General features: G+C 37.7%; 2 protein-coding genes and 1 pseudogene across 4 annotated transcripts in view; all 3 read left to right on the top strand.

The window, feature by feature from the left end:
• LOC126597751 (uncharacterized) overlaps window positions 1–10,589 on the top strand; it is a 55,668-nt gene that overhangs the window by 8,604 nt on the left and 36,475 nt on the right. The window lies entirely within an intron of this gene.
• Window positions 4,005–7,236, top strand: LOC126597753 (uncharacterized). The gene is made up of 3 exons (XM_050264585.1): window positions 4,005–4,460; window positions 4,935–5,032; window positions 6,732–7,236. The coding sequence occupies exons 1-3, from the start codon at window positions 4,196–4,198 to the stop codon at window positions 6,783–6,785; spliced, it is 417 nt and encodes a 138-aa protein (XP_050120542.1). The 5' UTR covers window positions 4,005–4,195; the 3' UTR covers window positions 6,786–7,236.
• LOC126597752 (uncharacterized) lies at window positions 7,336–9,820 on the top strand (annotated as a pseudogene).

The following is a 10,589-nucleotide window of genomic DNA, read 5'->3' on the forward strand; positions in this document are numbered from 1 at the left end:
GATTGTATGTAGAATTACATGCTTAGTGCTCTCTCGTATCGGTAAAGTATACAAATACGCCTCAGTCGTGTATGTTTGATGATTGTTGATGCCTTGATGGTATGGAAAATGATAATCTTGGCTTCTTCATGCGGCAGTAGAACCGGTTACTTGGAAATTAGTTTGTTTTGTTTACGAGGCAAAACTTGATAGTTCATTTGTTAGAGCATCTTCAACAGGGTGGCGTCCTATGTTAATGAAATAAGAACATGTTAACAACTTACACGTGTTTATTTTATTGGCACTGAGACATCACCGTAGTATTATACTTGCTACGTAAGCCCTCTTACAGGCTAGCTATTTTATTAATTTTAGCTGAAAACTCGCGAAAATCAAGTGGAACGACTCTCTTTCAATGCTACAAATAACCTTTGGGGGCTATTCTTTGTATTTTTGCTACAATTCATATGCAATTATGTGTAACTAATACACTGACAGGTTGTTTGTAATATACTTTTAATTCTTTTGGTATTTCTCTGGCCATTGCAGGAATACAAAAGGCTATTGTTATTCACTCCCAATAAACTCTCCTACTTCCCACTAAGGATTGGTTTGGTATTGCTATGTTTTGAAAAAAAAATTGTTTATGCTGTGCTGTGAGAATAAGCTCATTTTTGCTACTACACATTTTTAGTTTTTTTTTTCACCCAAAACTGTGAAAATAAGTTGTTTTTAAGTGTTTACCAAACATATTTTTTAGCTCAGTTTTTTTTTTATACCCACTTTTTATAAAAGCACCTCGGTACTAAACCAGTACTAACAACTTCTACTTCCTTGAATAGATTTTGACTCTTTCAAACTCAACAATGACGAGAACCAAATCAAGGTTTACTTTCTTTCACGTGTAGTTATTTTGTCGAATGAAGTTTTTCACCGGGGAGTGTCCTCGATAATGTACTTTACCGGACATAGTGCGCCACATCCTTTTTCCTTTCGATCAAAATGTTATCCTACTCCGTTTTCATGTAAGGTGTAGATAAATTTTTTTAGACCCAACATGGTTCACCACCAGTGATATTGTTCTAACTCAACCATCTATTACTAGATGTTGAGCTTTATCACAAAAAGTCTCGGTGATATTTTGGAATCTCTCATATATTAGTTGTATGTTATTTTGTCATACAACCGATGTGAGATCTTATACTCTAACATGCCCCTTTATGAGTGGTCTCCACTGGGTCACAAGAGAAACCAATTCCCATATTGAGAACTGTTCAAGTCATTATACTAGAGCTAACACCAATCTTTTTGAGAGTCCGGTTAGTTAGTCGGTATTCAATCTTTGGAGTCCATGCTAATCTTTTCAAAGGCCCAATTTTCTCAGTTAGTATTCAGTCATTTGAGCCAATGCCAACTTTTTCAAGGGCCCAATTGTTTAATTAATACCCTTAAGGTGGAGTTAGTGCAACTTTTAAAATTTGAACTTGAGGAAGCATGATTCGTGCTAGTAACTTGGGCCCATGATGTGTTGAGAGAATAATCTGCTTTCATACTATGATAAACTTTTCAGGTCAATATAGTCCACCACCAACATCATTAATATTATACCTACTTAACAATCTATTACTAATGGATGAATTTTATCACAAAATGTTTCAGTGATATTAGGAGTGAAATCTCTCATATATCAATTGTATACTATTTTTCATACGACCAATATGGGATTCTATAATTCAACAGGTTTTAGTAGGGCCAGCTATAAGTGTGTCCAACACCTTATCAATTATTCACAAAGAGCTTGTAGTAATTTCCCTTTGCTTTGGTTTTATCCACTAAGTTTTCCTATCAAGGTTTTTATGATGCAACAACCCTTGACTGGTGGACATGGGGAGTCTTGTAAATATTGTTTTTTATGTGGTTGTTCACTTGGGTCATTATATTATAATATATATATATATATATATATATATATATATATATATATATATAGATGTTTCATTCTTTATGATGTAAATAAGGAAATTTCTTTATGAAATTATGATGTAAATAAGGAAATTTGAGCTTGTAATTTTTTATGTGGTTGTTCACTTGGGTCATTATATTATAATATATATATATATATATATATATAGATGTTTCATTCTATATGATGTAAATAAGGAAATTTCTTTATGATGTAAATAAGGAAATTTGAGCTTTGTGTACAAGTAAACCCCAGGGAGGATTTCTTAAAAGACTACAATGATGCTTATATTTTTATATTGATACTTGAATTATTGTACGTAGTCATGCATTATGCTATTGTAGGAGATTTTACATTGTTATATTATTGTGCTACTTTTCTATCTTTTAGTTATCTGTTGTCATCTGTTCTAAGCTTCTGTCATGTTTTCAATGTTGCTTAGCTCTTTTTCTGACATATTACTCCAAAATTGTTCATCTCCTTCTGAAGCAAAAATTTGATTTTACTAAGTTCATTTGAATAACATCTACACATGCAATTAGTAATTAAAGGCGGAACCATGCTTGTATGTACTCAAATTTAAACTTTACCCATTAAATTCAAAGCCTAGTAGTTGTGACTCAAGACTCAACTCAAATATTAAAGAAAGGAGTTGAGATTTATTATACATTTGTTGAATCCTCTATGCATAAGCAAATGTTAATCACCCATGAGAGATGGCATTTATTCATAATTTCTTTGCTCCATGGATTTCTTGGTGGATGATAGAAGAATGGATTCTCCAAGTTCCTAGGAAAGGAAACCTCTATGTATCCACATCCATGAGGTGAATGAAAAAGAGATGAGTGACTTGGAAGTATTTTGATGCTAGTTAAAATCCGCCCAAGTGGCCGTCCTCCTAGAGGTGGAAGGAGAGCATTTTTGTTCTCTCCAATTCCCTCATGTAACCCCAATGAAATTTGGCATACAAATTTTCTTTTATAGCCACTCACGTTTGAGTGGCATGAATGTAATTATCCTCAATGACCGGGGCATTAGGTGTTAGTGAGCCTTTTGCTCTTTTGTGATTTAAGTTGTCATACAACTCAAGTTATTAGGCTTGACTATTTAAAGCCCAATGAACCTTGGGGCCCGAAACTAACATGAGATCTAAAACGAACTTATCCATTTGATTAATTAACATATTAGTTAATTCTAGCAAAAAACAATTAAACTATCTAGTCGTCCTTACTCAACTCCGTTGTTTCTTCAATATCAACCTCACATGGTGTAGATCCATTAAGTTCTTATTACTAATACTCGCAAGTCCGTCTCGGCATGAAACATATCCTTAAGGATGCAACCAATATCTTCGATTCCTCCACTTTGTACCTCCAATAAATCCACTTGTTTACTTATGGCAATATTCATCTTTGCAATTTTTTCAATCATCACCTTCTTTGCCTATAAACATTGTTCAATCATCACCTTTTTTGCCTTATAAACTTGACGATAAGGTTTAAATAAGTGTGAGGCGCTTGCCATATAGTAGTTATGTCGCTCTTTGAAAACTGTTACAACAAACTAATCATGATCATTTGCCTTCGACAATTCAACTTTTGCCTTGCAGTCAATCCTAGTGTCTGGCCTCTTACCTTTTGGATTGGGTTTGGTAAGCATCCACCTTCTTTAACATGATTTGCAACTAACAAGGGAAGAGCAGAGGTTGCTCTTAAAACCCCAAGAAGTTGGAACTCAATCTCAAAAGGGAGAAGGAAAGTGCAGAGGTTGCTCCTAAAACCCCAAGAAGTGCAGCGCCACAAACAAGCACGCTCCAAAGCTAGACAATGGCCGTGACGATGACAAGGGAATTTTGATAGGCTTGGGCAATTTGGAGGAACCAAACTCGTGTGAGCAGATGGAGATGTACTCATGTACGTCACTGCCAAACGCTATAGGCTGCCTGTCAAGTGGAAGCAAACTCCCGAGTTATACGGGTACAGATGGGTACACTCCCACCGGTCCATTCCACATCTACCAACTAGGAAAATTACTTTACTTAAAAATATACCCACAAAGACAAAGATATGACCGCTTGGGGTTGCGTGCAGTCGACACCACTCCTCCTCCCATCCACCAGCTCACTACTTTCACTCGGTCTCTCTAACTTAAAGCAACTCCACTCCCCTTCTCAGTTCTCACTCAAAACCCACGAAGATCCCTTACCTTCCCTCTCTTTCTCTCCCATCTTCCTCCAAACCAAACACAACCCAGATGGCCATCAACAGGGACTCCACTCCCCCTCCAATGATCGGCAAGATTGGGCCCTACACTGTCTTTATGACGCCGCCCGAACCGGTTTTTGAATCTCCCCGGAAGGTGGCCGCGCCGGTCTTTGAGTCCCCCAAGAAGGTGGCCCCGCCCCCGGTCCAGCCGCCGCCTCAGCAATTGCTGAAGCCCATTGCCGTATCTTCGGATTCCTCGTCCGATGGCTCGGTGTTGGGGATTTTGAAGAATGCGGTCACCAAAGTGCAGAAGGGTAATGCGTGTCTTTGTTTTACTATGTTTTTGTGTGGTGTTTGGTTGTTCTGTGGTTGTGGGTGGGGGAGTGGAGGAAAAGGAAGGATAATTTGGGATTTTGGCATGAAATTAATCAAGGAAAGCCAACCAGATCTTATTGTGAATTGTGGGGTAAATAATTTTATTTGTTAGGAAGATTAAATTTCCATTGGATCGATGTTTTTATTGTTTTCTTTTTGCTTGCCGAAAGTATGCAGGGACCATTGGTGATCTTACAACCCCTGCTAGGTTTCTGAGAAACTAGATAGGAGATTATACAGTGTCTGGTTTGCAGAAACTTAAAACAAAAGTTCCGCAAGCTGAATTTTGTTTTGTAGTTTCGCCAATCCTGCATCTTGTGAAGTCTTTTAGGCAGAGTTTTGGTGAATACTTTTACTGATATGTTCTTCCCTAGTGAACTACAGCTAAGGGTGGCTCTTTGGTTATGTTGCAGCTCATTCAAGTTTGGACGACCATTTGGCACGCTGGTTTGGATTAAATCAGTCAAAATATCAGTGGGCGCTAGATGATTATTACCAGAGCAAGGGAGTGGTAAGCATTCGTTTGCTTGCATTCGTAATGCTTGTTTACTTTTCGTTGCGTTTTTATGTTGTACTGTTTAGTGGCTTAGATTGATATGTTGTTGGATTGAGCATTTAATAGATTGAAGTGTGCAGATGTTTATTGATGCTGATATAAGCAACTGAGTTCAATCAATGGATTATTTTTCTTGTCCTGAGTTCTTCGTTAATGTTCCGGTTTTGCATTTATAAATGTCTTCCTAGGACAAAGGTTCTAAAAGACGTTAGGCGCTAGTTGGGCGGTGGGCAGAGCCTAGTGCCTAGGCGGGGGCCTAGGTGGTTTTATTTATTTATTATTATTATTATTATATATTTTAATTAAATTTATTATATAACATATAATTAAATGTCTACTTATACTGAAAATAAATACATAATTGGATTGAGATACATAAATTGCAAAATTGAATGACATGTAGATTATCAAGTATTAGGACATATTGAAAACATGGGAACAAGCATATAATGAGTGATCATTCAAGTATTCAACAAGTTTCTTACAATTTATTGAAAAAATAGAATGCAAAATGAAAGTTATCTATTTTCTATCTAAGTGAGATTTATGACCTAGGAGGCGTCTAGGTGTACTGGGCAGGCGCCTAGACAGGTCTATGCGTCCTTTCTTAATTTTCAAACGCCTAGGGAATAATCGGGCGGTGACTAGTCGCCTAGGCAGGGCCTAAATGACACTAGGCTGGGATTCTTAGAACAGTGCCTAAGACCAGTGCCATGAAAATCAAGGGTTTTAAGTCATCTGGTTAGAAAAAAGGTTGTTATTTTGTTTTTTCAGAACGTCCTTTATTTTTTATTAGAAATTTACAACTGGGAGAGTATGCAATGATGAAAGAAAGGACATAAAATTAGGATATACTCACTTGTTGGACCAAGAGTATCCAACTTAAGACTAGCCTGTTCTAATAAAATGATTCAAATATACGATATAGAATATCAAAGATCCATTATAATGTAGTATCAGTTCCTCATACTTTCGATGTCGTAAGGGAAAATTAATACTCAATTGTAAAATATTTTACAAGAACAACCCCCACGTCCCCATTTTGTTTTGTGATGTCAGAACATGTCTGAGATGTAATACAAGTATTGAAATTGTGACCAATGAGTGATAAACTTGTGTGAATAAGACATTCAGCCTTATAGCAGCTGATCCTTAAGATTGTTCTTATGAACCTGTGTTACATTATTATTATTTCTGCATCATCTTCGGCATTGTTTCTCAACTTATTCTGATATAAATCCTGAGGTGACATGGAAACCCGTGTTTGCCATTGCCTACCGCTGAAGTGACATGGAAACCCGTGTTTGCTGTTGCCTACCGCTGAAGTGACATGGAAACCATAACAGATACTTGTCCTTGATTGAAATCCCTATCCTTGGTATAACCCCCAGAAAACTTACTGGGGCAGGTTGATAATGTAAGGGTGCCTAGTCTAACAACCATAACCCCTTGAACCCCAAACTTGTTTGGAAATAAGCATGTCTAACTCTTAAGTTGGTTTCCTTATCTCCAAGGATTTTGTGCATATGTTTTTCATTTTTGGGTATGTTTTTGCTAACTTGAGTACAACGGTACCATTTAGCTTACTTGATTACAAATGACCTTTGTTGCTGTTATCTGTAACCAACAACTTGATGCTTTTACTTGATTACAGGAAAAGGACGATGCAAAACCAAAAGAGATATCTAGCAAAATGCAGAGTGTGTAACATGGTTTCTGGACGGGTGAAGATAACATGATGTTTAAATACCCCCTTATGTTTCAACTGGGAATTTACGTTGGTTTGCAGAATTAATTGCAAGAGAGAGCTCGTGCAGACATCTTTTGAGTATACTATATATACATATATATGGAGTAGAAGTGCATCTGAATCTGTAGAATCCAACCAACTTCTGGGTTTCCGGTTAATGCAATTATCCGCCTGCTGCAACAGCTGAATTTGGTTGTCTAACAATTTATAAGCCATCTGAGTCCATGGTTTCAACCGAACTTTTCTTTATGTACTCCTTTAAGCTGCCAGCTGATTGTTGTTGCTGTTGTACTTGTGGGTTCTGCACTTTCGGCTTATTGGTGTATTTGTATTTTTCGTGAAAGCCATAATTTGTGGCTTGTGATTGTAGGAGATGCTTTTATTGTGATCTATTTGTTGTTTGTCATCATTGATTCACTTCTAAACGTCAGTCACATAAGAGCTGGGTCAGTCCCTGGAAATCTCGTTTCCATCAACTAAATCAGTCCCTGGAAAGCTCGCTTTCATCAACTAGATCATAACCATGCACTGTCTTAAGTCTTTTAGGAAGGCGGGGGGCGGGGTGTGTTTCGTTTTTCTTGGATCAAGCGATAGATTTTGTAGATTAGATGTTATTAGATGGTCATTCACAGGGTTTGAACTCACTCTCATGCAAAGTGGATGAGGTAACTTAGTGCATGATAGAGTGGTGAAGGTGATAAATTATTCCGAAGTATCACTTTAATCTCGGGACCTCTCTGAACATCGGAAAGAGAAAAATCACTAGACCAAATAAATACTTGGTTATCAAATTATCAAATATTACGCTTGGAATGGCTGTTTCTCAGTTGCAGTACTTGTATTTTTTTTTGTTTTTGGTTTTCCCCTAATGGTCGTGGCCCCTTCCCAAGAATCCTTTTACAACATCAATCGTGGCCTATGACAGTTGTTCATATGCTGGTCTGAGTCTGACAATTCGTGTGCTTCCTGAAACTCGCATAACGCTATTACTTTAGTCTAAAGGAGGGGACATTGCACTGTACAAATGAACAGTGATTTGGAGTGAATTTCACTTTATTTACGAAGCTGATAATCGTGGAAAGGCAGGGGTGCGATGGTCGTTTTAGTCTGCAGGGTTTTGAACGGATTGGGTGGGTTAGGGAGACTTTCATTTCCCTTCCTTCTGTGAGCTGCAGAGGGACTCGGTGAGACCATGCCGTTAGGAGAGAGATAGGGATTTGGTGAGGGGAAGGCATGCGGCTTGCAGAGAGGCAGAGAGGAGGAGAGAGAGAGAGAGAGAGAAAAGCTTACAGGTAGGAGGTTGAGTCATGAATGGCAAGCTTACACGTACATCTCGGACTCATAAATTGCGTAAAGTCGTCTTTGTATCTGTCAAAGACATATATTATCAGGTTTGGTTATGTACTGTACACTGCTTATCAAATCTTCAACCGTACATTTTATGTTATTGTGTTATTTGGCCGAGGTTAAGGGGCAAAAAGTCACACGGTTGACCCCTCACCCTTTGCAGCAAGTTTTGACTCATGATATTGATTATATTTCCTACTTCGTATTTCTTTTTGTCCGTTTTCAACCTCTATTCGATTCCCGAGTGGGAGTTTGATAAAGAATGTGACTTTGTGATGACACAGTTTTTGAAATTGTGTTGTGGCCATGTGTGAAGCTGAATGATGCAACCTTTGATCTCTCCCATCTGAATAAAGCTAAATTTTACATGATTTTGTCTAGACTTCGTTTAAAGATTTAAAATTTCTCTTCACTCTGTTAATGGCTTTGATTTTTCCCCATCTGTTTTGCAGTTTGAGTCTACTGAGTTCTGCGGATTCCCTCAATTGCAGTCATCTCTTTTGCAAGTAATCTCTACCTTCATTGTTATTCGCATATGAATGTTTGGTTTTATTTGGATGTATTAATACTTGGAATGTGCTTCATCATATTGCCAGTGTTTGCTTATTTTTACAGCACTTAAACCGTGAAGTTGATGAAATCGGGTTCCATTTGTCCAGTTTATAAAATTCCATATCGACGCAGAGGTATGAATCATGATAATTTTATGCGTGCAATGATCAATTGGTGATGGATACATCAATCTTTTGTGTTTCGGTTTCTTTCGTGTTTGTGTAACTGATCCTGGGATGTTTGTTGCAGGCACTGGGAAGACGACTCTGTCTACGGATCATAATCGGTATCTACTTGGAGATGATGAGCACTGCTGGAGCAACAATGGTGTGTCAAACATTGAAGGTGGTTGCTATGCCAAGTGTATTGATTTGTCAAAGGACAAGGAACCAGATATTTGGAATGCTATCAAATTTGGGACTGGTACTTAACATCATGATATAATTGAACATTCTACTTTAAAAATGACAGTTAGCGCGAAATGTTTATGTTCTGTGTTTAGCGCGAAACGTTTATGTTCTGTGTCATGATTGGAGTGATATTTCAAATTCTTATCAAATATGGTTGCATGTGTCTGGCAGTTTTGGAGAATGTTGTGTTCGAGAAGTTGATTACTCAGAGAAATCTGTTACTGGTAAGTAATTTAAATTATGGGGTTATTCAATTGAAAGTTTTAATTTGTTTAGTTTAGTTTTTTTTTAATTTTATTTATTTATTTATAATTTTGGTATTTTGTTTGTGTTTGATTATATTGAATTCGGATTTCAGTGGACTTATGTTTGGGTTTGATATTTTCCTACAAGTCGTGATTGAGGGAGCTTGAAATGGCAATTGGATTTCATCGTCGTTGGTAAGGAAGACCCTTCCAGCGTTTTCCATTTTGTTCCATCGCTTTTCTGCTTCTCTTCCTCCCTCTTTCTCTTCCCCTCTCTCTGCCTCAAATTCAATCCGATCATCTAAAAACGTAGTTCCTCTATTTTTCTCCGCCGTTTTCCAGAAACCGATCAGGCGTTTCAGATGCTTTGCTTCATTAACTTCTTGATCTTCTGTTTGGTTCAGAAGAAAGTTTCCAAATAGATTAGTATAAAATTCAAGCCTTTGCCTTTTTGTACTGAGTATTCTGTTATTTTTTGGTGTTTCTTCCCGATTTTCTCTTATCTTATTGAAATTTAGCAACAATACTCATCATGCGAAGTCTATTGGATCATGGATTTTTCTAGGTTTATTATATGCAGTGACGATTATTTCAATCAGGAACTATATATTTAAATTTGCTGTTAGCAGGACAGTAGTGAGGCCTTTTTGTACTCACTATCAGTCCACAACCATTTTCTGTGTTTCAATCTTCAGATCTGCGAATGCCCTTTGCTATGGTATGGGGCGTCCGAGAGAATTGGTTTCACGATTAGGTTTGGTTGGATTTCAAGGATTACGTTTGGGGTTTTGTTTGTAAGATTTGTAGAGAGATGGGGGTGTTTCAGATAAGATTTAGGAGATTTGGTTTAGGAATTGCAGAGAGGGATAGGGAGTGTCCGAGAGAAGTGTGGGAAGATTTAGGTGGGATTTGAGGGATTTGGTTTAGGCTTTGTTTTCTGCGATTTGCAGAGACACATTTTAACAGCTTTATCCGAATGATCAATGAGAACATTATCAAGTATAAGGCCATCTCTAACCGAGGGCTGGCCAGAGGGCTCGTTTTAGCCCTCTGGCCCTCCAAGATTCCTCAAGATATTAATATTTTAATGAACAGTACAGGGCCATATTTGCCTCTGTATCCAACTGAGGGCCCGAGGGCCAGAGGGCTCGTTTTAGCCCTGTCATAAAAAACCGTCTCCAACCGAGGGCCAAAGGGCTATAGGGCCA

This window comes from Malus sylvestris, chromosome 13, assembly GCF_916048215.2.
Source record: "Malus sylvestris chromosome 13, drMalSylv7.2, whole genome shotgun sequence".
Classification (NCBI taxonomy): domain Eukaryota; kingdom Viridiplantae; phylum Streptophyta; class Magnoliopsida; order Rosales; family Rosaceae; genus Malus; species Malus sylvestris.

Excerpts from the sequence above, each read along its gene's own strand:
- LOC126597753 (XM_050264585.1), top strand. The coding sequence starts at position 4,196 with ATGGCCATCAACAGGGACTCCACTCCCCCTCCAATGATCGGCAAGATT. Across the intron at positions 4,461-4,934 it reads GGTCACCAAAGTGCAGAAGG|CTCATTCAAGTTTGGACGAC; the intron begins GTAATGCGTGTC and ends GTTATGTTGCAG. Across the intron at positions 5,033-6,731 it reads ATTACCAGAGCAAGGGAGTG|GAAAAGGACGATGCAAAACC; the intron begins GTAAGCATTCGT and ends ACTTGATTACAG.